We start from the raw sequence: 24038 nt of genomic DNA, 5'->3' as shown, positions 1-24038 counted from the left end.
CTACCCAGACCCCAACCCAAACCAGCCCAGCGAGAGAGCCCCCATCGTCATCTCCCGACTCCAAACCACCGTCGAACCACCTAAACTAGCCCAACGAGAAGCCGACAGCAACAAATCAACCCACCACCGCCGCAGTTTTCCTCTCCCTTACCCAAAACCGTCGCCGAACTGCCAAAACCCCAACCCACACCCATACCAAAACCCACAAAGCGCCGTGGTTGTTAGGGTACAATTGGGCTCGTTTCGAAGGTCGATCCAGCTGAGGGTGGTCGGACGGCTAGTTTCGTGGTTCGAGGAAGGTCGGCCAACTGACTTCGTGGGTCGAGGGTGTCAATTGGGATGGGTGACGGCGGTGGGGGTTGGCGCCGGTGGTGGCTGGTTAAGAGTTAGGGATTTTTCATTTTTTTTATTTTTTTTATTATTTTTTTTATTTTTTTAAGTTTTTTTTTTATAAAATGTTTTTTCTTTTTTTTTAATAAATTAAATTATTAAATAATTAGAAATGGGCCCCACTAACGGAAAACTTAACGGAACATGGACGGAGGTACTGAAATCTATAGTTTTGTGTTTTTGGAGGTACTAATTTAAAATAAAATTTTAGATGGGTACTAAAATTCAATTACCCCCATTTTTGAGGTACTAAAATTCAAATTTTCCAAAAAATAATAATAGTAACTAGCATTAGATTATGCTAGTTACTAATAAATAAATAATATTTTTTTATAAATATTTGATTCGAATACAAGATTGGTAGTATACCCTACCAAACGACCAATCGACAAATGGGTTACAACCTGTTACAATTCAACCAACAAAACACGTACTCCGAATATTTTCACATAACTTAGATTCACCCACAACATACAATATAAACACTCCAAATAATTCCACACAACTTGAATTCATCCACAACTTGTACAATAAACAAAACTAACTATACTTTCCAAAAAACAATTAAAAATTGAATTAAAAAATCATTGATTTATAATTTAGAAATGTAATAACAATAACCAATAGGCTAAATAAAACTAGATATATAGAAATATGTTATATTGTTTTATTAAGCTAAATGCGATTAATCATAACATCGATTAATAAGATAACTAGTCTTTCAACAAAAAATCAAGTCTAAAAAACTTAGCCCATTGTTCTCGAATCTCATCCAATTCTACATCGTTGTAGGCTGCAAGTGTTGCCAAATACTCCTACAAATATATTAAAAAAAAATACGTGTCTATTATACTTTATAAAAATAAAACATCAACCAAAACTAGTATAAATCATTTTAGCTTGCAAAGAAGAGGTAAATTTATCACTAACCTCTTTCAAATTACCCTTGCAATCGTTATGGAAAGATACTATCTCATACATATATCTCATTACATAATAAGCACATTCAGTACTACCACGTTGTTGAGCACACTAATTCAAAAAAACATAGTACAATAATTTAATAAATTAAATATTACTTTCATTTCTAATAGAACGAAAAGGCAAGAATTATACGCTTACCTCCATTCTTATGTGTAGTAATTGTGGCTTACTCATTTTAAAAGCATTTCCTTTGAGTTGTGACCTATATACATTGTAAGATCTAAAAAAATCATAAAAAGCACCAGATTAGATGAATGAAAAATAACTTTTAGTTACATGCATATTGTAGACACTAATAGGCTAAAGTCGTAATCACCTAATCAAAAATAATACCTAAATCCACTAACTATGTAGATAGGGAAGAAGGGTCGAATCCACAGGGAAACGAGTCTTTCCATTCCTAATTAATTATTAAAATGTAAATTATCAAGTAACCAATTTGTTATTATAAAAGGGAACTAAACTACTAAGAGTGAAAGTGGGAAGGAATAAAAGTAGGAGGAAACCAAATAATAAAAGACCTAGGGCATAGGTTCACCAATAAATAATATTCCAGGGTAAAACATAATAATCAATCACCAATGCATCAATTAATCAGATCATAAAGGGCTTTCGCTACGTATTACAATCACATAATTAATCTACCGGTATTAAATCTCATCTCTCGAATCTCGACTTAACCATTTATAAATTAACCTGCCTATTGAAACTAGACCTAAACATCAATTCTCATCTCTCGAATCTCGAATCAATATTGTCAAACTCATGCATAAAAGATCAGGCTTAATCTAGTCACAGATCATTAAATCAATCAATAGGAAATTAATCAAGTTTTGACAATCAACAACAATAAATTACCCCTTCATATTATTTATGGATCCCCATAAACCCTAGAAAGAAAACTACTCAGACATAATTAAAACTAAACTAATCAAAGCAATTAAAGGAGACATGATGAAAGAAATAAAGTAAATAGCTGAGATTAAAGAAAAAGAAATCGATACCAAAGTAATCGGAATTAAAGAGTTGAATTAAGAACAAAGTTGTAGAGAAAGAAAATAATCTAAGTAGAGAGAGAAATTCTAAAGGAGAAGGTAAAAAAAGAGTCTAAAAAAAAGATACTAAACTTGCTTAACGGAAAAGTATTTATATTCAGCAAGAATCCTAAACTAAACAAACTTAATCGACGATTAAAAATCTACTAATGCCAACACGCGCCCGATCGGGCGAGGCACCGCCCGATCGGGCCCGCCTTTTTACTCCCAATGAATGTTTCTCTTCTCGCGCCCGATCGGGCGCGCCATCGGGCGGAGACCCTTCGGGCTACTTGGACTACTTGTTTAGGCTTGTACCTCGGCCCAAACCAAATATCCTCCTTGGGGCTTTAATCATTCGGTCCAATGCCTCATCTTCTCATAAGTCGAGCCCTTAATTACCGGTTCGATGACTCTAACCGATCTTGGGCTATGAAAGATGGTCGTGCTCCTCCAATGCTTGTAGTCGCTCCATAAAATCCCGGGAAAATGCTCCAAGAGTGCAATTCCCTATAAAACTCAACCAAAACTACAAAAACACTAGAAAACACGTATTAGTAATAAAAGTGGCTCTAAAGAGCCAAAAACACTACCAATTATGACCAAGGGACGGGGGTAAAATACTATATAAATTGGACACATCAGACACCCAAATGTGTCTCCCCAAAACCAAACCCAGTGATGAATACCTTTTGCGTCGAATGATTATCGAACGAGGTGAAAGTGTGAAAGGTCAAGTGTTACGGTTAGTTTTATTAAAAATTCTTTCTTTCTGTTTTCGAAAAACAACTCTATTTTATGAAAACAGTCAATCCAGTTTAGTTTGGTCCACGACAATGGTCCAATAATAGTGTAGTTGGATGAGGCTTGCAAAGAGCTTTCCGACGATATATTATAAGCCCAATTCCGATGAATAATGAGGAAGTTATGGCCAAAATACTAAACTGGGCCCGGTTTGATCTTTACATGCGGCACGATGATCTAAGGGAGGGCCCAATATTAATTATTATTCCTAAATGTTATTGGAATTAATTATAGTCTTCAAGAATTCTCTAGAAGGTTCTTTTAAGTCCTAATAAGATTAGAATTAATAATTATATTTTGATAAGTTTTACTTGGAATAAAATACTATTTTATGAAAAATACGATTTCAGTTTTCATACGGACTTTACGAATCAATTTTCATTGATAAGTGGACTCCGTGTTTGAAAGCGCGTAGGAATCCAGGCTGTCGCCAAACGATAGGCCTGTCGCTACGCGACAAGCCTTGTCGCCACGCGACAGACCTTGTCGCCAAGCGACAAGTTTGGTTTTGCGGCGACAGAGTGGAGTTTTATTCCTTATCAAATTCTACCTATTTCCGGACTGTTTTCTTATAAATAGGGTTCTGAACCTCCGTTTTTCATCAACAATCAATCCACAATCATCGACAATCATCAATCATCAACAACCATCAATTATCATCAATCATCTATTCTCTAAATGCTCTTTTCTCTCTAGCTTTTCAAAAACAAAATTCCTCATACACGAGATCTAGAAACACCTAGCCGAGTTTGAAGTTGCCTTCGCCCTAGACGTGAAAGGTTGTAATTTCTGAGGGTTTGGTCCCTAATCTCTATTTCAATTATTTAATTTAATTGTTTTGATTTATATTTTCCTTGAAGTTACTAACGCGTGTATTTTGTTATTAGAAAGAGGTACGAGGCATCAAAGTATGTAATCTTATTGCTCTATTCTTGTAGAAAGCATGTTTAAATTTGTTTAATTCCTAGTATCATGTTAGGATGTTTCTATTGCTTTCTAGTATCATGTTTAGGGTGTCTTTTACTCTTTTCTAATATCATGTTAGTATCATGCTAGGTCTAAAGCTTTGATCTTTAATGCTTAGTGACATGCTAGGATTTGTTATTAATCTTGTTAGTATCATGCCTAGGATCTTGCTATTATATTTAAGCTTTATTATTAACATGATTATAATTATTATGATTTATGATTATCATGTTGCTTGATATATATATTTATTGTTATTGCTTGATCACGCCTTTTATGCATGTTTAAAGGGAATTTGTACTTGTAATCACGCTTAATAATATAATTAATAATCTTGTTTAGGCTAATATGATTATAATTCAAGTGATCGCCAATAATAGTTTTGCTTGTGCATTAAATTCAACCAACATAGATAAACAGGTTTAGGGTTAATCTATTGATTGCATGTTAGTCAGAAAGCGCACATGAATACGAGAAGAATGAAGTAGAGGCCTATTTAGGGCAGGTTCAATCTCTTTTAGGTTGGATTTGTACCTTCATCCCCGAACCCTATTTGGTTTAAGACCTTTTGGAGTTGACGATCTCATGGATCGTTAAGGGGTGTAACCTTCACCCTGTGAACGGTTTACAAGTTCCTAAAACTTGTTGGCGACTCTTTTGCTCTAGCTTCCTTCCTTTTGGACGCCACCATACTTAAGTGTATGATCACAATGGGGTTCAAGTTTGGGGTAATGCTTGAAATATTCCCTACACATATGAGTACGTAGTCTATTTAACTAGGAATGTTGTGTACTAACAGCTTCATTATTTTGGACAACACTGAGTTTCGAGCGTTAATCAAACTCATACAGAAGACTCATACGCAAATCAATCACATAGAGTACAATGGTGCCTACATTTTAATAAACTTGTTTATATTATTTACATAATTAAAATAAAAAAATTATGAAAAAACTTAAGAATAAGACCATTCATGCATGCATAATTTCCTTCATTCCTAAAATTAATCTAAAGCCCAATCAATTGTTCATGTCATTACTCCAATATAAATATACAAAAAGTGGCAACCCCCCCCCCCCCCTCCCCTCAAACACTTACCAAAATACAACTAAACAGAAGTATATAATTACCAAAATTATACTCTAGAATAATCAATTGCCAACAATACTAATAAGAAGTATATACTACATGTTTACATCTTCTATGTATTTTCAATTACCAAAAAGCAGAAGAAAAAATAAAAGGTAAAATTTAATATTTCCCAAACACATTTTAAAACTAAAGAGCTCTGATCCTATTTATAAACAATCATAACTCATGAAGAAAAATTGGAACAAAATACTCAAAATCGAGGAAAAATAAAATCTCAAAAATCCTTTTACCTACCCTTAAATTGCGACCAAAGAACAACCCAAAAAAAGAAAATAGGTAATAAACCATACAAAAAGATAATTAAATTATAAAACAATAAGGTAAACAAATTATGGATATTTTACAAAACAGAAGAAAAAGACAACCTGTTAATTTTATTTATTTTGAGACAGAAGAGCAGTGTAGAAAGTTCTCCTTCAACATGAACATCTTAGGTTGCTGTTTTCACACACCCAAAAAAAAAGGTATTCTCTTAGTCATTGTGCTCAAATTAGCAATACTCTTATTGACATATTTGATTCAGTGAAGATGACCCTAGTTTTAGATGCTATACTGTCTTTAATCTCCTGTCAAAAATCAACTACATTATTAGTTTGATTCTTAACTTAATACACTCACAAAACATATCATTTTGGAACCATACACCGATTGTTAATATATACCATACTAAGAATGTTTCGAGAAACTGAAGAGCAACCTGACATTATTTTATAAGAGCTGCTACTTGTTTTATGATATCCTGATTAAAAAGGCTATGTTTTGGGATCTAAAGGACTAGATTTTGACTCTAGCCCTGCAAGATTTCATCTTTTATCTGTTCTTTCTCACACTCCATCGGGATACATAGTTATGTATACTATTTTGGAGTCAGTAGAACTGTTGACTCATTTTTACTACAAAGTATAATAGTAATGAATTAGGACTGGTCTCCTAGCGTGCCCTTAAGTGATGAGAATGTAAAGTGCAAAAGTAGCACAACTGCTACGAAGGGTATTGGTGCATAATCATGTCATGTCTCTAATTCTGGAAATTGTAAGATCAAAAGTTGTTTGAAGCTGAATGTAGATAATCATTTGCAGAGCTGGGGGTGTGGTATCCCCACAAATATTATTGATTAACAATCTATATTGTTGACTAGCTTTAAAATTCATATATTCTCTTTGGTTCAGTGATAATTGCCAAGAAATATTATTTATGCTAATGGGGAGCACTAAACCTGGGTTCAATCCACTATACTTTCCAACTGATGAAATTCATATAAACATTTTTTTCCCCTCTCAATTCTTTATTTGTTATTTCCCATTCATCAAAGAATGATACTAGAGTTTAGACACTTGCCTGGTAACATCCAATCACTAGTAAAGAAGAGTATGTCTTATATAGGATGGAAAGCACACGAGTAAAATTTGTTTTTATTGCAGCTTAGCTCGTGCACATAATCACCTTCATTTTTTAAGCCAAGACTCCAGACTCTAACAGAGTCCATACTGACAGAAGCCAAGAATTCACCAGTGGGATCCCAGCATACAGAATGAATCTTTTTTGTGTGCCCCTACAACAAAAATCATGCAAATTAAGCTTCACAAGCCAAGATATACAAAGAAAAACAGCGCAAACACTTGATGTCAACAGCATATTAAAATATACATCAAACCATGCATAAACACACAAGTTATCCCTTTTCTATCTCTAACTAATTAAGATATCACTCACTCAGAATTCAGATAAGGATAGAATCAAAAGATAAGAAGTTTAATTAAAAAGAATCATTAAAATGCATCATTGATTTGATAAAGGAAATAAAATTAAGCTAGTTCTACAAACATTGTAAAACAGAAAGAGTAACACATTCTATATTTGCTATTGACAATTCAAATTATTGTCAAAATTATTAGAGATAAACTGACTAAAATATCATTACATAATGCAGCAATACAACTTAATTGCTACGGAGTATTCCGTTGTACAACTTTTTCAAGTCCTTTTATAAAAATCATGTCATATCCATAATTATACACGAACAAAGAGAGTACTTTATTCTATTCAACTTTTTCATGCATAGTAAGTTAGTGAGTGCATTATTGAAGCAGAAATGGACTGATAATTCAACTTATTACTTTTGCAATCTTAGTTCTAAGCGTCATATAGTAAACACTATATAAGCCATATTATCAGCCTGAGCAAAAGTACAAAAGCAAAGAATGTAATACTCTGACTAAAATAGTACTCTGACTATTTTTAGTTGGAGTAGACCTTGCTTCATAATCAAATCACTGAACACAAGATCTACTAAAATATATTTGTTCTCACAAATTCACTTAATTGTTTGTTAAAATCTGAGCCTTATGTGATTAATGTAAGTAGGGGTCTTAATCTGTCATGTTTGTGCTACAAATCCCTGCTTAGATCCTTCTGACTTTCGCTAAGCAGTTATCTTTTGGTCTTTTATGTGGTAAGCACTGCACGATGCAGTCAGGATTTATCACGTCCAACCTGCAGAACATGGTCTTACTATAAAAATCAAACATTGTGCATGAAAATAATTCAAAAACTTAGAAATCATCATATTCTAATACCTGTAATTGAGTAGAAAATAGTGAAGAAAAATCGATATTTCTAACTTGGCGAGATCATCTCCAGGACACAGCTTGCTCCCAACACCAAAGGGAAGAAAAGTTCCCGGTGTAGGGATAAGTCCCTAAAAATTATTGTCCATGAAAGTCCATATATATAGATTATTTCAATCAGGGTTATGATGATGGGTGCAAATTTATTTGCCCGATCAATTAAAACACTAGTTACAATCAATCAATCAAAGCCTTAATCCCAAAAGTGGGGTCGGCTAACATGAACCAAATTTGATTATTCCGTGTAGTCATCAACATAAATCTTTCTCCTCCATCCCTTACGATCCAAAACTTCATCCTCACGTAAATCCATGCACTTCATATCCTTCCTCACTCCTTCCAACCAAGTCATCTTTGGTCTCCCTCTTCCTCGTTTAATCCCTCCATGGTCCCACTCTTCCACTCTTCGCACCGGTGCACCCTCGGGTCTCCGTCTTACATGTCCAAACCAACGCAGACGATTTTCCCTTAATTTATCTACAATGCCCGCCACACCTACTTTCTTGCGAATAACCTCATTTCTGATTCTATCTCTTAAAGTGTTTCCACACATCCACCTTAACATGCGCATTTCCGTAACCTCCATCTTTTTAATATGCTCTTTCTTAGAAGCCCAACATTCTGTACCATAGAGCAACACTGGTCTTATGGCAGTCCTGTAGAATTTTCCCTTCAACTTTAAGGGAATGCTGCGGTCGCATAGCACTCCCGTGGCCGCTCTCCATTTAAGCCACCCTGACTTAATCCTGTGGGTCACGTCTTGATCAATGTCACCATTCTTCTGGATGATCGACCCTAGGTACTTAAAACATTCACTCATGGTCAAATCCTTTCCATCCAAACTCACCACTTCATTGCTTGTCCCCCTCTGAGTGCCAAAACGACATACCAAATATTCAGTCTTACTCCGACTTAGCTTAAACCCTCTAGATTCCAACCTTTGCCTCCATTGCTCCAACTTGACATTAACCCCATCCTTAGTCTCATCCACCAAAACGATATCATCTGCGAACAGCATACACCATGGAACCTCATCTTGAATTGGTCTAGTTAATTCGTCTAGAACCGTTGCAAAAAGAAAAGGGCTTAATGCAGACCCTTGATGCAATCCGATTGTAATAGGGAAATCTTTTGTCAACCCTCCGCATGTCCTCACATTTGTTGACACATCCCGATACATATCCTTAACTAGGTCTACATACCTTCGTGGGATACCTTTCTTCAACATTGCCCACCAAAGTATCTCTCTTGGCACCTTGTCATATGCCTTCTCTAAATCAATAAAGACCATATGAAGATCTTTCTTCTTTACCCTATAAAACTCCATCATTTGTCTTATCAAATGGATTGCCTCCATAGTAGATCTCCCAGGCATAAAACCAAATTGGTTATCTGAAATGCTTGTGCATGCCCTCAACCTTTGTTCAATCACCCTTTCCCACAACTTCATAGTATGGCTCATAAGCTTAATTCCTCGATAGTTAGAACAATCTTGAGCGTCTCCTTTGTTTTTATAAACCGGGACCAAGGTGCTCTTCCTCCAATCTTGTGGGATCCTTGTAGCCGTCCATATCTTGTTGAAAAGGTTTGTTAACCAATCAATACCAATCTTACCCAAACACCTCCACACCTCTATCGGTACCCCATCAGGGCCAACCGCCTTCTTAGGTTTCATCTTCCTCAGTGCAATCTCCACCTCTACTCTCCTAATCCTTCGCACATACTCCATGTTGATTTCTTCATCACTCATAGAGGTATCTCCTATCACAACTCCATTACTTCCATTAAATAATTCATCGAAGTACCCCTTCCACCTGTCCTTGATGCCCTCCTCTTGCACTAGGACCATTTGGTTCTTATCTTTGACACACTTCACCATGCCAATATCCTTCCTTGCCTCTTGTCTTCTCTTTGCCATCTTATAAATGATCCTTTCTCCCTCCTTGGAATCAAGCTTTTCATAAACCTCCTGATATGCCTTTTCTTTTGCTTGGCGAACAGCTGCCTTTGCCTTACTCTTAGCCTCCTTATACGCTGCAAAGGTTTCATCACTCCTACATTTTCCTAAGGCTTGATAGCATTCCCTTTTTTGCTTAATTACTGCTTTCACCTCTTCATTCCACCACGAAGTATCTCTCTGTACCGAAGTTCTTCCCCTTACTTCCCCTAAGACCTCTTTGGCCACTCTTAGGAAACAGTTCTTCATTCGTAACCAGGTCATGTCCGGATCCACCTCTCCATCCCAATCCGCTTCTTCAATTACCTTTTCTGTAAAAACCTTAGCTTTTGCATCCCTTAGGGTCCACCATCTTATCCTTGGTTCTTCTTGTCTAACTTTTTTCTTCGCCTTCTCTTTCAGACGAATAGTCATTACCAATAGCCGGTGTTGGGTGACCACACTCTCCCCTGGGATAACCTTACAGTTTATGCAACTTTGTCTATCTATGCTCCTTGTGAGCAGGAAGTCTATTTGAGTTGCATTTGCTCCATTCCGAAAAGTTATCAAGTGTGAATCCCTCTTCTTAAACCAAGTATTAGCCAAAATTAAATCATATGATTGGGCAAAATCCATAATAGCTTCACCACCGGCGTCCCTCTGCCCATACCCAAAGCCTCCATGGACACTCTCATAGCCATCTCGGCTCGCCCCAACGTGCCCATTTAGATCCCCTCCAATATATAACTTCTCTGAGTGGTGGACACCCTGCACCACCTCGTCTAGGTCCTCCCAAAATTGTCGTTTCTCTTCTGCATCTAAACCCACTTGGGGAGCATAAGCACTGATAACATTCACAATCTCCTTGCCACATAGCAACTTCAGCCTTATCAACCTATCGTTCTTCCGATAGACCTCGATCACCTCTTTTGCCAACCTCTCATCGAGAACCACACCAACTCCGTTCCTAGCTCCACCATTCCTTGTTCTGTGGCTCGTTTCTTGCCCAACATACCATACCTTATACCCCAAAACCAAGCCTCGAGCTCCTTCTCCTGTCCATCTTGTCTCTTGGAGGCACATGATGTTCACGCGTCGTCTTTTCATTACTTCTACCAATTCTGCTGATTTTCCCGTAAGAGACCCCACATTCCAAGAACCAATCCGCAAACTAAATTCTTTTCTCCCACGCTCCCTCCTGATCCCAACTCCAAGTCCTTGATTATTTGACACCACAATTGGGCAATATGGCGCGTCGCTTCTGGGCGACGACCTAGCAACCCTTACATACTTATCACTGCACCCGGGTCTGGGAAGTGCAGCGCGTCGCTCAGTAGGGAACGCCCCAATGGCACGCCCTTGCTCATTTGACACCACACTCGGGCAATGTGGCGCGTCGCTTCTGGGCGACGACCTAGCAACCCTTGCATACTTATCACTACACCCGGGTCTAGGAAGTGCAGCGCGTCGCTGAGTAGGGAACGCCCCCACGAAAATATCTGTTTGGCTCATGTCATGGGATGTGACGAAGTTTTATACTGGCTGTCACTGGCCTACCGTAACCCTCCTCCTTTATCCAGGCTTGGGACTGGCAGCGGGAAACCCACTGGCGGAGTTAATTAAAACACTAGTTACAATTAAGAAAATATGAATTGAATATAATGTATAATGTGTAGTCTATTCAATAACTTAAGGGGTTATGAACGCAATAAAATATCAAAATTCAAACGCTCAAGTTCCAATCCCGTGAATTCAATGTTTGACACACAACAATTTTGCCAATCTTATTAATAATTCATCACCTAAACCCTCAACCTCAATTCTTGTTTCGCAACTCTCATTCTTTGTAAATTAAAATTAATCAAACAATCGAACGAAAATCTTATGATAATATGTAAATTAAATGAACAATATCACAGAATTATCATCAACAAACAAGATTCAATTCAAACATTAAGGCTATTATTGAATTAAGAAAGGGAAAATTACAAGAACCCTAATTCAAAAAATTACATACCTTTAAACCTCAATATAGAACCACTTTTTCTGAACCCAAATTCGAAACAAAAATAAACAATTCTGATTGAAGAAGCTGCGGAAGAAGAAACTGTAGGAGGAAGGAGGAAGAAGCCGAGCGGGAAGTTGTAGTTCAAGAAAAAAAAATAACTCCTTTGTTTGTATTAAGCAAAAAGTTGTATGCTTTAAGTTCGATAAAAATTACCTGTCAAAAAATAAAAAATTTGATAAAAATTAAACAAAAATAATAGGAATTTGGAAGTAATAACTTGCATTTGAAAGCCGGCTACTAAATATTTTATCAAAATATATATGACATTGTATTTGTAATTGGTGTTTGTAGTCAGTTACAAAATATTCGTTCAAAATTTTGACTTAAAATTCGTAACTGGTGTCTGTAAGCTAGTTACAAAATTTTTGGTCAAAGTTTCTTTGACTTTATATTTGTAACTGGTGTTTGTAAGCTAGTTATAAAATTTTTAGTCAATGTTTCTTTGACTTAGTATTTGTAACTAGCATTTATTTAGTCGGTTACTAATAAAACTTCAAACAATGATAAACAAAATATTAGTAACCAACATTTACTACGCCAGATACTGATGTCATAAAATTAGTAACTAGCATTATTTTAGTCGATTACTATTGGTGCTTTATTAACTAGCACAACATACGCCAGTTACTAATAGGGCGTTACAAATAGCATTTTTTCTACTAGTGATGCTTCAAAATCAACCTTCTTAATAAATACTTGAGAATTAAATCTCATATAAATAACTTTTCAAAATCAACAACTCTTCCTTTGAAAAATCTTTTATTTAATTTATCAAACTTTTCAAATCAATTTCCTTAATTCAAACCATTCAAAACATGATATGGAAATCAATCCTTCAAAAATACATTTATTAAAACAAATAAAATCATAATTCAAATCAATTTAATTCAATCACCAATTAATTTATATAAAACATGTTATTCAATCCAATCACTTTCAAAGGTATCTAGCTACCTAAACGTGCCTTGATTCCGAATCTCAATCAACACTACACACTTTCGAATTTCAATCACGAATACACCTTGCAATTAACATAACCATAAGGTTATCACAACATAAACCCAAATCTAATGTGCATGGACTATAAAACTGTTTTAAAATAATACTTTAATATAAAATTATAGCTTTGAAATAAGTATTTATATTTTAGAAAACTAACCATGAAGAAAATAAAGGAATTTGATTAAAGAGAATTGGATTTGAGTTGGAAAGAAAAGACAGAACTTGCAAAGGCCATAACTCCTTCAATATAATTTCGAATTGGGTGATTTTTGAGCCTAACCTCAAGGATTTTTTGAGAGGAACAATCATATGTGAAACATCAAAACCCCAAAAATTGACCAGAAGTGCCCGTAAATTGGATTCCAATGTGTACGGGCTGATTATGTATGAAAAGAGTAGAAAGAAAAGTATGAAAAGGTTTAGGGAGAAGAAGAATAAGAAATAAGAAGAGAATTGGGTTTTGGTATGAAGAATATGAGAGGTATGAGGGGGTATTTATAAGCTCATGAATGAAAGAATTATGGTAGGAGAATGTAGAAAGAATTATGGAAAGAAGAATTAAGGAATTACTTGGAGAAGAGAATAAAGAAATATGAAAAGTTTGATATTAAGGTGATTATGAATAATAAAATTAAGGGAAAATAATATGGAAAAATAGATTACTTGGGGAATAATCAAGAAAAATATAAGGTAGGAAAATAAGATGATCAAATATTTAGGAGATGGATAAATAAAATTAAGGAAAATAAGAGATTTTAAGGAGATAATTAAAATACAATTTACCGAAATAAATCACCCAAAATTTGACCATGAGGGCCGAAAATTTGAGCTATCATATTGAGCTTCCATAGCTCAAATTTTCGGATCCTATTAGTATATTTTAGGGAGTTATTTTGCTAGATTTAAGGAATTAAAATAATTGTGTAAATAATATTTATTATATAAAATAATTAATTAATAAAATACCAACTATTCACCAAATAAATTAACCTAGAAAATAAGATTTTCTACACTAGGAAAATCCGAAAATCTTAGTCAATAATTAGGAATTTTCGAACCTTATTAATTAAGTAATAAAATATAGTTTTTTCTTTAATAAAAATATCCAAAATCTATAATAATCTGGTTTTTTTTTTAAGTGAATAATAAATCTTATCCAAAATCTAAAAATAATAATTATATTTTCAAAAACTTTTAGCGCCAAAATTCAAATATCATTTTGGCTCCAAAACGCAAATAGTAAAATAAATTACTAAAATACCCTTTTAGAAAATAATAATTAATTAATTAATTAATTAGAAAATACGTTTCAAAAATATGGGGTATTACATTAGCGAAGGTGGAGGTTGTTGTGGTGGAGATGTGGGAAGGTGGCGCAGCGGTGGGAGCTGCGGTTGCGGCGAGGTGAGAGGTGACCACAATTGAATTTTAATTATTTTTTTAGTTTAATTGGATTGTTTAGTGTTTGATGAGGATAATTCAATGAAATATATATAATGCAACACTTGATCTGACACTTTACGAGTATCAAGTTCATTTGCATTGTTCATAAATCTTCTTTGTCAAATAATTTTTTTTTTTGAATTCATCTGTATTTTTAAAATTGATTAAATGTGAAGGAGATTTATCCGAAAATCCCATTTACATAAAATTGAGGCAAATTAGATGATATTTGTAAACCGAAAGTAAAAACGTCACAAATTAAGTTAATTTGATGCTAAGAATTCTTCTGGATTTCCATCAAATTAACTGTCTCATATTCAGATAGTTGTGTTTGTTTGTTTATTTTTTTTAAAATTTTTTTATTTGACATTTTATTTTGGAAAAAGCAAACTATAATAAGTCACAGGCCAAAAAATAAAAGCAATTTAAGGGGAAAAAATTCCTTTAAAAATAAAAATTCTAACAAAAAAAAAAATAAAATAAAGAAATTAATCAATCATAATCCCTAAACTTTTGCTGACTAGACTAAGGGCCTATTCACATTTACTTAATTTCATTTCAGTTCATTTTAGTTCAGTTCAGTTCAGTTCAGTTCAACTCCTAATTTCCCTCTCTCATAAAATATTCATTTCAGGTTAATTCAATTCGGTTCAGTTCAGCTCCAATCAGTTCGGTTCAGCTCCAATCAATTCAGTTCAGCTCAGTACAGTTCAGTAAATGTGAACATGCCCTAAGTTCCTCAACTTTTTGGTTAGAAACACCTAGAGTGGTGGTTGAGGGACCAAAAGTGCATAAATGAAAGTTGAGGGACTAAAAATGAACAAATTCAAAAATTCAGAGATCGTATTTATGCTTTTCTCTTAAATTTTATTTCGTATTATACAATGTAGTACTCTGTATTTTTCTTTTTTTGCTTGGTATTCTCCGTAGTATTTAGTGTCATACAAACAAAGTTTTATCCAATTTTTAATTTTTTTTTTTTGACGGGACAATTTTTAACTTACTACGCCACAGTTCTCACAAAGTATTAAATTAGCCTCCTTTGTTATAAAATCGATCCATTTTACAACAAAATCCATTTTTTTTTTACAAAACCAGTCTCTCAATTATTACAACAAAAAAAACAAATTCAATCCATTTTTTTCTCCTTTGTTATAAAATCGATCCAATTTCGTAAGAAACAAACAAACAAAAACCATTTCTTCGATTATAGGAAATGTCTGAATCGTCGAACGTCTCGGCGCCGCTGCTGCGGTCGTTGCAAGGGTCGTCGGAGGCGGAGAATTCACCCAGGATGCCACAATCAACGGCGTTAGCCCTTCTTCTAGGCCGAGCTGCCGGCCGCCGTGGTCCGTCGATGTTAGTCCGAGAGACGGCGGCGCGTGAGCTCGAGGAGCGTCGAGCTGATTGGGGGTATTCCAAGCCAGTTGTTGCTCTTGATATGTTGTGGAATATGGTGTTTGTTGTTGCTTCATTTGTGATGCTGATTTTTACTTTTGATGAAAATCCTAATGTTCCGATTAGGGTTTGGATCTGTGGGTATGCTGTGCAGTGTTTGGTTCATGTTTTGTTGGTGTGGATGGAGTATCAGAGGCGGAGGAGGAGTGGAAGTGTGAGTGCCCGTCGTGGTCCGAATGATGATGTCGATGTCGAGGCGGGCGAGTTTAGGGGGAGGTATGATTTGGATGGGAATGATAGTGATGGGGATGATGATGGAGTTATGTTTGGGGGTTCTGCTCAATCAAGGTATACTATAATAAGTTTTAATTTGTTAGTGAAATTCGAAAAATGATATCATGTGTTAATCTTTTATATTGCTAAAGAATTGCATATGTGTTGCGAGTTAATGTTAGTGTTGTACTCCTTATTCAATTTGATGCTGCTTGTTTAGAAGAACATATTGTGATGGTATAAATAATAATAATAGCTGAAGGAGTATAATCTTTTATATCGCTGTAGAATTGCATACTTGTTGTGAGTTAATGTTAGTGTTGATTCTATTTGATGCTGCTTGTTTTCGATACTATCGTCTCTTAGATTATGTAAGCTAGATATATATACTGATAGAGGCCAATATTTAATAACAAAATGACTTGATATTATCATCTTGAAATTTGTAATTGAAGATATAGAAGAGGGGACAGATTACTGTAACTTTAACAATGTTAGAAGGGAATTAAAAGAAGAAGCGGCTAAGGTTGTCTCAAAAGCTATTCTTTTAGCTGAACTTGACCTCTATGTACCTTGTTTCATGTTGCAGCTTTATGAACACAACTTCTAATTTAAGACCAAAAACATGTAAAATATATCTTAAATGACTGAGCTTGGGAGCTGAACTTGTACCCTAATGTTACTATTTAAGTGGATTTGCATGAAGTAAAAAGGATCTTGAACTAGTACTTAGCAATTTGATGTTGATCTCATGTTAGGAATGACGCTTGGTTAGCTTCTTTTTCCTTTTTTTTATTTTTTGGTGTTAATGTTAGCTTGGGATTTGTCTCATGGTTCTAATATCTCTAAATACCCGTTGGTGGTATGTAAAGTTCAAGGTTGATTTGGGTACTAATTAAGTATCATGTGAATAGTGCAAGGCTTCAATTAACAGATTATATAAGAGTTTCTTACATAATGGTTAAAATTTCACCTATTCAAGACATCATTTTGCCAGGAACCATAATTCTTGGATTTTAAAGTGGTTGTTAAATCATAATACTCCTTAGAATGAAACATATGCTTTATAGCTACCTCAATCAGTCACAATATTTATTGAAATCTAGGTTACATTCAAATTTAAAATTTTGAATGGTTATTTCTTCAGACTTTGATGTTTTTGTTTGGATGTCTTGGGTCCCTGCTTCCCTTCCATTTATTTTCTTTTGCAAAGTCATCCACATCATACAATTTTTCTCCTTATTGTGGTGGTGTTGTGTGTTATCTTTTCATGAATTTCTTCTTCAATGCCTATTATCTATCACCTATGGCTTGAAGAACTTGATGGAATTATCTTAAACTCTTGCCCTCTTCAAATGTCCTTTAAATTCGATCAACTAGTTGCCCCAAGAATTTGTGCTTCTTGTAGCATTATTGCTGTTACGAAGGGAGTTGTCCGGATGATGATTTAAGAAAGAAGGTTTTAGTGCTTAAGGAAAAGGGGTTTATGTTTAGAGTAGTGGATCTAAAATTTTGACATGTGGTTCGATTATGTATTTGGAGAGAAAATTTCTAGGTTTTTGGTTTGGCAAATTGTGTAAAAGCTGACAGGAGGTGCATAGTGAGAGCATAGGGAATGAGCTCAAAGGTGAAGCTTTCCAAGTTTATTTAAGTTGGCAACAGTGTTTTATCTACGCTTTGTTTGGATGAGAGGAAATAAAAGGGGAGGGAAGAGATATGAAAAGAAGGGGAGCAATCTCCCTTGTTTGGAAAGGATTGAGGATGGAAAGAGGAATCTATGTTCCCTCCCTCATCAATAACCACAACCCCTCCAATATTGGAGAGATTTGGAGGGAAAATGGAGCTCACCTTTACCTTCTCTTTCTCTCCCATCCCCTTCCTTTCCCTTCTCTGCTACCCAAACAAAGCGATAGAGACACTGATCCGAATTCCTTCACTAATGCAGCTTAACATTGTGTTTGGTATCTTTAAATAGTAATGGTGGAAGGAAAGGGACTAGGGAGTGGAAGGCATGAGAGGATAGGGGAGGAATGGAAGGAAGGAGAAGTGGGCCTGTTTTAATTAGGGAAAGAAACCTGGCTCCATTCTTTTCCCACCCCTTCATGCCGTGACGCTGCTCTTCGTCCCCCCCCCCCCCCCCCCCCCTCTCCATCTCCTCTTTCTCTTCTATTGTGAACATGGCTCCCTCTGTCTCATCTTTTTTCTTTTATTGTGAACATGGCTTTGGTCCCAATGGCTGTTCTGCATGGGGGCGTTTGCATTTTGAGTTCCTGGAAGTAGAATTAGAAGCTTGCAGAATTTATATTTCACGAGGCTGTACACAATGTGTGCCTATATAATGGATGATTGATCACTCAAATCAACCAGAAAATTTAACATTTGTCATGGCTGTCAGTAGTCATCATAATAAATTAGTAACAATGCATTGCTGCATTCTTTCTTTTTTAAAAATTCTTTGACTGCTATATAACTTCATAGCCTAACTGTATTGTGTTTGATGTTATTTGTGAATTGTACAGTTTCTCCAAAAAATGTGAATCTGTGAACACTATGGCATCATTTCTTTGGTGGATTGTTGGCTTTTACTGGGTGGTTTCTGGTGGAGAGCAGCTACCGCAAGATGCCCCACGGCTGTATTGGTATGTTTCTTTTATCCTCCCAATCCCCTGTAATAAAGTAAAAATGAATGAAAATATAAATAGAAAGGAATTGTGGAAGAATTTTATCAAATATGGTAGAGAAGGGTCTTACACTTTGTTGATTTAGTTCTTTTTAAACTCTAATGGCCTGTATGTCAGATATCTTCATAATGATTGTACCTTTAATCACGTGAGCTATGTTTCTAACCAAGTCAATGTATATATGTGCAGGTTGACTGTTGTTTATCTGGCATTTGATGTTTTCTTCGCCATATTCTGTGTTGTCTTGGCCTGTTTAATAGGGATCGCCCTATGTTGCTGTCTTCCATGCATTATAGCAATTCTTTATACAGTTGCTGGACAAGTACGAAATATATCCTACTCTTAACTGCAAATCACCTTGTTATTGTGTGGCCTTTGACTTATTGCTTATTCCTTTTTTCTGGTCTGGAAAGCAGGAAGGTGCCTCTGAGGCTGATCTTAGTGTGCTCCCCAAATACAAATTTCAGGCATCAGCTAATGATGAAAAGCTTGATGTGCGTGCTGGAGTGATGATTCCAGTGGAGTCTAGTAGTGGATACTCGGCGAGTGAACGTGTTCTTTTACCTGAAGACGCAGTAAGTCCTTTCCCTTTTTTTGCTTTGAAGTTGGCACTGTTTAATTAGTCTAATTCATGTGAAATATATGCTCACTGCCGTAATTGAGGAATATGCTTACTTAGGGGTTCCTGTGTCGTCTGTGGAATTGAACTGTTAATATTGCTGAGAAAGAATGAGTTGTGTGAATTGAACTGTTAGTATTGCTTTGTTGTATGATAGGGGAAAAAGAATGGGGTTGAACTGTGAAGGTGATAATGATAAATGTTTTTTTCTGTCCTGTATCACAAGTGAAGACTGAAGAAATTAGATACCAGATAATAATGTTTTTGAAATTCACATCAATTAACAGTGGTCTCAAGACACATGAATCCTTTATATTGTAATTCCAAAGTCATTGATTGTTAGTTGGTGCATTTCATGACTGATAAGGAATGACAACATCCTCTATGTGATACCTTTTTTCGTTCGACTATATGTTGGGAATTTGGGATCTTCGCCTCAGAAAGTGGAAATAGGAAAATAGTAAACTATTAGTTTTACCCTGGCTTCAGAAACGTTTTTTACTCTCGTACTTGTTTAGAAGGCCGATTCTTCAATATTTATTTATGACCTACATATCTCAAATCATGTACAAATCAACACTTGCACTACTTGTTGTCCCTGTTCCAAATCTGCCTGGGGATGTTTTTTTTTTTTTTTTTTTTTTTTTTTTTTTTTTTTTTTTTTTTTTTAAATCTAAAATTAAAGTATTACTGTGGACCCTGCCATCTACAGATTTAATTCATTATCATAAGTACTCTCATTTCCCTTTCTTTCCTCAATGTCGTGGATACCATCCCTTTTATTACTTTAATATAGGAAGCTTAAATATTTTTTCCGTTACAATATAATTGCACCATTCATAGTTGGCTAATTATTTAAGCAAGGGGAATGAAGTTATAAGACAACAATACACTTCTACAGGTGTGGAAACTGGAAAGAGATCAGCGTGGGGTCATGAAAGGAAAATTCGAAGGACAATCTAGTCTTTGTCATAATTTGCCTTCCAAATACTACACAAGGACGGTGCAGTTATAATGACATTTGTATAAACTGGTGCAAATATATTGAAATGAAGTACTAATTATTGATTATGACCAAAAGACGAATTAAGGAATTCTAGCTACGAATTGACCAACTTTTTTCTCATCACAGAATGAAAATAATAAAGGGGAAGTTCGAACTTTGGTCATAATTCTATCTTTTCACAAATCTCAACATCTTATCATCCTAATAGTGCTCAATTTGACCATTCTTTGTGGACTGGGAGAGTATTTGTCATTCTCATTTAAACGATATCTTTGTTAAAAGTCTGATATTGGATAATTTCACCTGAGAGTTTATAGTGAGTTGCTACTTTTCCAGGTTAGGGTTCAGTTTAAGCAGCTGGAATAACATCGTGTACAGGTTTCTCCCCTTAGTTTTAGGTGGGATCCCTGCGAGGTCCTAGTTTGATGATTTAGTTCAGTTGTGTAGTTACTTATAGTACATCTAAATGCATTTTATTTTTCTATCAAAAGCATTATAATGTAAGGTTGCAGTAGCTATTGGCCACGTGATTTGACACGTACTAGCAACTTAGCAAGTCCTTCTGATTGGCTTTGCTATGCTAATATATTGTTTGTACATTAAATCTGATCACACAGAATTCTTGGAGCCTGTAATGTTAGTGCTTTGTCACTTGTACTTTTCTAAAAGCATTGGACTAGAGTATGACATGGATACTAAGCTAGTTGATCTTCGCATCTCTGACATGTATTTATCCTTGGGTTTTTGGGATTTTTTAATCTTGTTAAAAACTTCATACCTATCTCTGGCACGATTATAAAATGGGCACAACAAGAAGGGATCCCAGTGAACTAGCTCTAGTGAAATTCCCTATGTTATAAGATTAGTGTGATTTAGGGTATTATATGCAATATCTTTCTAAATCCAAAGTTTTTAAAATTGAAAGTTTCATGATATGGACATATTATAAGTCATTTTCCATTTTTCCCTACCTTGTAAAAAGTAGAAGATAACTCTTAGGAATAGTGTGCTTCCAAATATACCCTCAAAAATATGTACAAAAATGTATAATTACTTTTTAACCCTCATTAATATGTTTGCTCTCATTAATATATTTAATGATTTTTTTTTTTTCATTAAACATATCAATTAATTCAAAGTTTTTTTTTTAACAAAAACTTATAATGCCTTTTTTAAATATAAAAATTATACTTCATATGTTATTAGTATTATTTAAAAAGAAAAAAAAAATGTATTTACGCCTTTTTTAATATAAAAATTATCTTCATATGTTATTATTATTAATAAGGAACAAAAAAAAAATTGTATTTACGAAAAGACTATTTATTACCAAGAGACTGTTTATTTTTATTCGTTCATGGTTGCTCTTCTTATTTACAATCTTGTCGTCCTTTAATTGTAACACTATTGTTAAGGTTTATTAGCTTTTGAATTGTACATTATTTGATGGCACATAAATAACGTTATGGAATTTGAATGGGATTTATATTAAATAGTGATATTTAAACTTGTACGGAGTATTAATTAAGGAGAGAATTTACGAGGAAAAATATAACTAAGTAGTTATTGATTTAGTATTAGATATAGATATAGATATTAGATGGTCGTAGAACAATAAAGAACTTAGGGTCTGTTCTCTTCAGCCTATTTTCATTTCAGTTGAGTTAAGTTCAATTCAACTCAGTTTAGTAATTAGAACAGCCCTTAGATTATTAAGTTTTTAGCTAAAACGAACATTTCACATATTATTAATCTGTATGACCAGAGTTGAAAAAAATTCATTTGAAGAAAAACAAACTAATTATTATTGAATCATGCAAATTAATTAAGAGTTCTAAACTAACAATAATTTAAGGTATGATGGGATGCAAATCAATTAAATATTATTTAATAATAATTTTGACATAACAGTGTCAAATTTTGAGGGTTTCAAAAAATAATTGTCATAAAAGATTTTGGTGACTTTTTTTTATACTTTTATAAAGTCATCACATACACACATAAACCAAATAGTACGTATTAAAACTAGCAGGTCTACCACCCAAACCAAAGGTGTAAATACATGCCAATACAATTTCTCTACAAGAGCTAACTCCTTCGCGCGCGTAGGCCACCCTAGTTTATAAAAAAAATTGTCTTTTAAATTGTTTTAATGTTCCTCTCATCCTCAAACTCTTTGTTTGTATTTCTGCTCTTTTGTAGTGCCGTTATTTAAATGCATCTGATGTAAATTCTAAGTTTCTAATTCTGCTAGGCTGCTACCAGCTATTTATGGAGTTATCTTCATTTTTATGCAATAAAAATTACCTTTCCTATTATCTACAGGAGTGCTGTATCTGTCTCAGTTCATATGATGATGGAGCGGAGCTGAATGCTCTTCCTTGCAACCATCATTTCCACTCACCATGCATTGTGAAGTGGCTTAAGATGAATGCAACATGCCCCCTTTGCAAATACAACATCATCAAATGATAGTACATCTATGAACATACAAGGGAAACTGTTTAGCTCTCCATCGGCTTTTTTATTTGTACAGATTTGAAAGGGAAGGAAAGTAGTTCCAAGCGTGTGATAGTCATCATTTTGGTCCTTGATGTGCTGCCTTTTCAAATTGCTTGCAGCTATCATTCTTTTATAGATGCTTCTTCCTGCTGGATTGACCAGCCTGATAAATTCAAATCAAGTTCAGTGTAGTTAACGCTTGAATGGATGAAATGAAATATCTTCTACCGGTAGCTATGTATATCGTTTGATTGTAATTATAGAGGTACCAAAATTTCACGCAAAGATTTTAGTGCTGTAAGTCTTATTATCATTGTGTGATTTATGTAATCAGTTTTATTATACAGGTCGATAATGTCATGATTTTATACGGACCGGTCGTCAATAAGTTTATCTCTGCTGTTTGATTCCATCGAATTCACCAAGCCTTGCTTGGTAAAATGGCAAGTAACCCGTGAAAATGATAAACTAAACATGAAATAGAAACAACCCTTTCTTATTTGAGGTCACGAGTTCAAATCCCACAAGCTACATTTGCTTGGGAGTAGGGAGGTTTTCTTACTTTCCCTCTTATTTTTTGCTTGGGAGTAGGGAGATTATCTTACTTTCCCTCTCACTTATTAAACTCTTTATCTGATTATTAAGCTTTTTTTATTTAAACCTCTCTAAACTCTTTATCTGATTATTAAAAAAACCATGTGATTATTAAACTTGGATCTTTCTTTCAAAAAAAAAAAAAAAAAAAAAAAAAATTAAACTCGGATGTAGTCATTGATGGTAAACGTATATGCACAGTTGATAATCTGAGGTAACATTTATTATAGTGGAAAACAATTTACAATCATTAATCAAATTCGCCGAGGTGAGGTATAATTTTTTGAATTAACTATTCTTTTTCCATTTTGTTTGGTTGGAGTGTTTTTTGATTGGAAACGAATTTAAATAAATCATTATCAAGTGTTTGGTTGAAAGGTTTGGATATCAATTGCCATTACCCTTAGGTAATAGTTTCTACCTATTTGTTACCTCTCTAAAACATAAGGTAATAAGTACCCCTACTCTCCTCATACAAAAATAAAGGAAGATGAGAAATTTTGAAAGGACTCAAGGGAAGTATGGGCCCCACCTGTGTGTAGCAGTTAACAATTAAAAA

The 24038-nt window shown here is 34.6% G+C and overlaps 1 protein-coding gene across 1 annotated transcript; it reads left to right on the top strand.

Moving 5' to 3' along the window:
- The first annotated feature begins 15456 nt into the window (after nucleotides 1-15456).
- Nucleotides 15457-23231, top strand: LOC145563866 (E3 ubiquitin protein ligase RIE1-like). The gene is made up of 5 exons (XM_081624277.1): nucleotides 15457-16152; nucleotides 18597-18716; nucleotides 18948-19080; nucleotides 19175-19333; nucleotides 22709-23231. The coding sequence occupies exons 1-5, from the start codon at nucleotides 15623-15625 to the stop codon at nucleotides 22853-22855; spliced, it is 1089 nt and encodes a 362-aa protein (XP_081480403.1). The 5' UTR covers nucleotides 15457-15622; the 3' UTR covers nucleotides 22856-23231.
- Nucleotides 23232-24038: the final 807 nt, after the last annotated feature.

This window comes from Chenopodium album, chromosome 10 (assembly GCF_948465745.1).
Source record: "Chenopodium album chromosome 10, dcCheAlbu1.1, whole genome shotgun sequence".
Taxonomy (NCBI): Eukaryota; Viridiplantae; Streptophyta; class Magnoliopsida; order Caryophyllales; family Amaranthaceae; genus Chenopodium; species Chenopodium album.
This window is presented reverse-complemented; position numbering and strand designations above follow the sequence as displayed.

Bases quoted from the DNA above. Each gene is read 5' to 3' on its own strand.
- LOC145563866 (XM_081624277.1), top strand. From the start codon at position 15,623: ATGTCTGAATCGTCGAACGTCTCGGCGCCGCTGCTGCGGTCGTTGCAA. The intron at 16,153-18,596 runs GTATACTATAAT...TGAATTGTACAG, and splicing joins GGGGGTTCTGCTCAATCAAG to TTTCTCCAAAAAATGTGAAT. The intron at 18,717-18,947 runs GTATGTTTCTTT...ATATATGTGCAG, and splicing joins GATGCCCCACGGCTGTATTG to GTTGACTGTTGTTTATCTGG.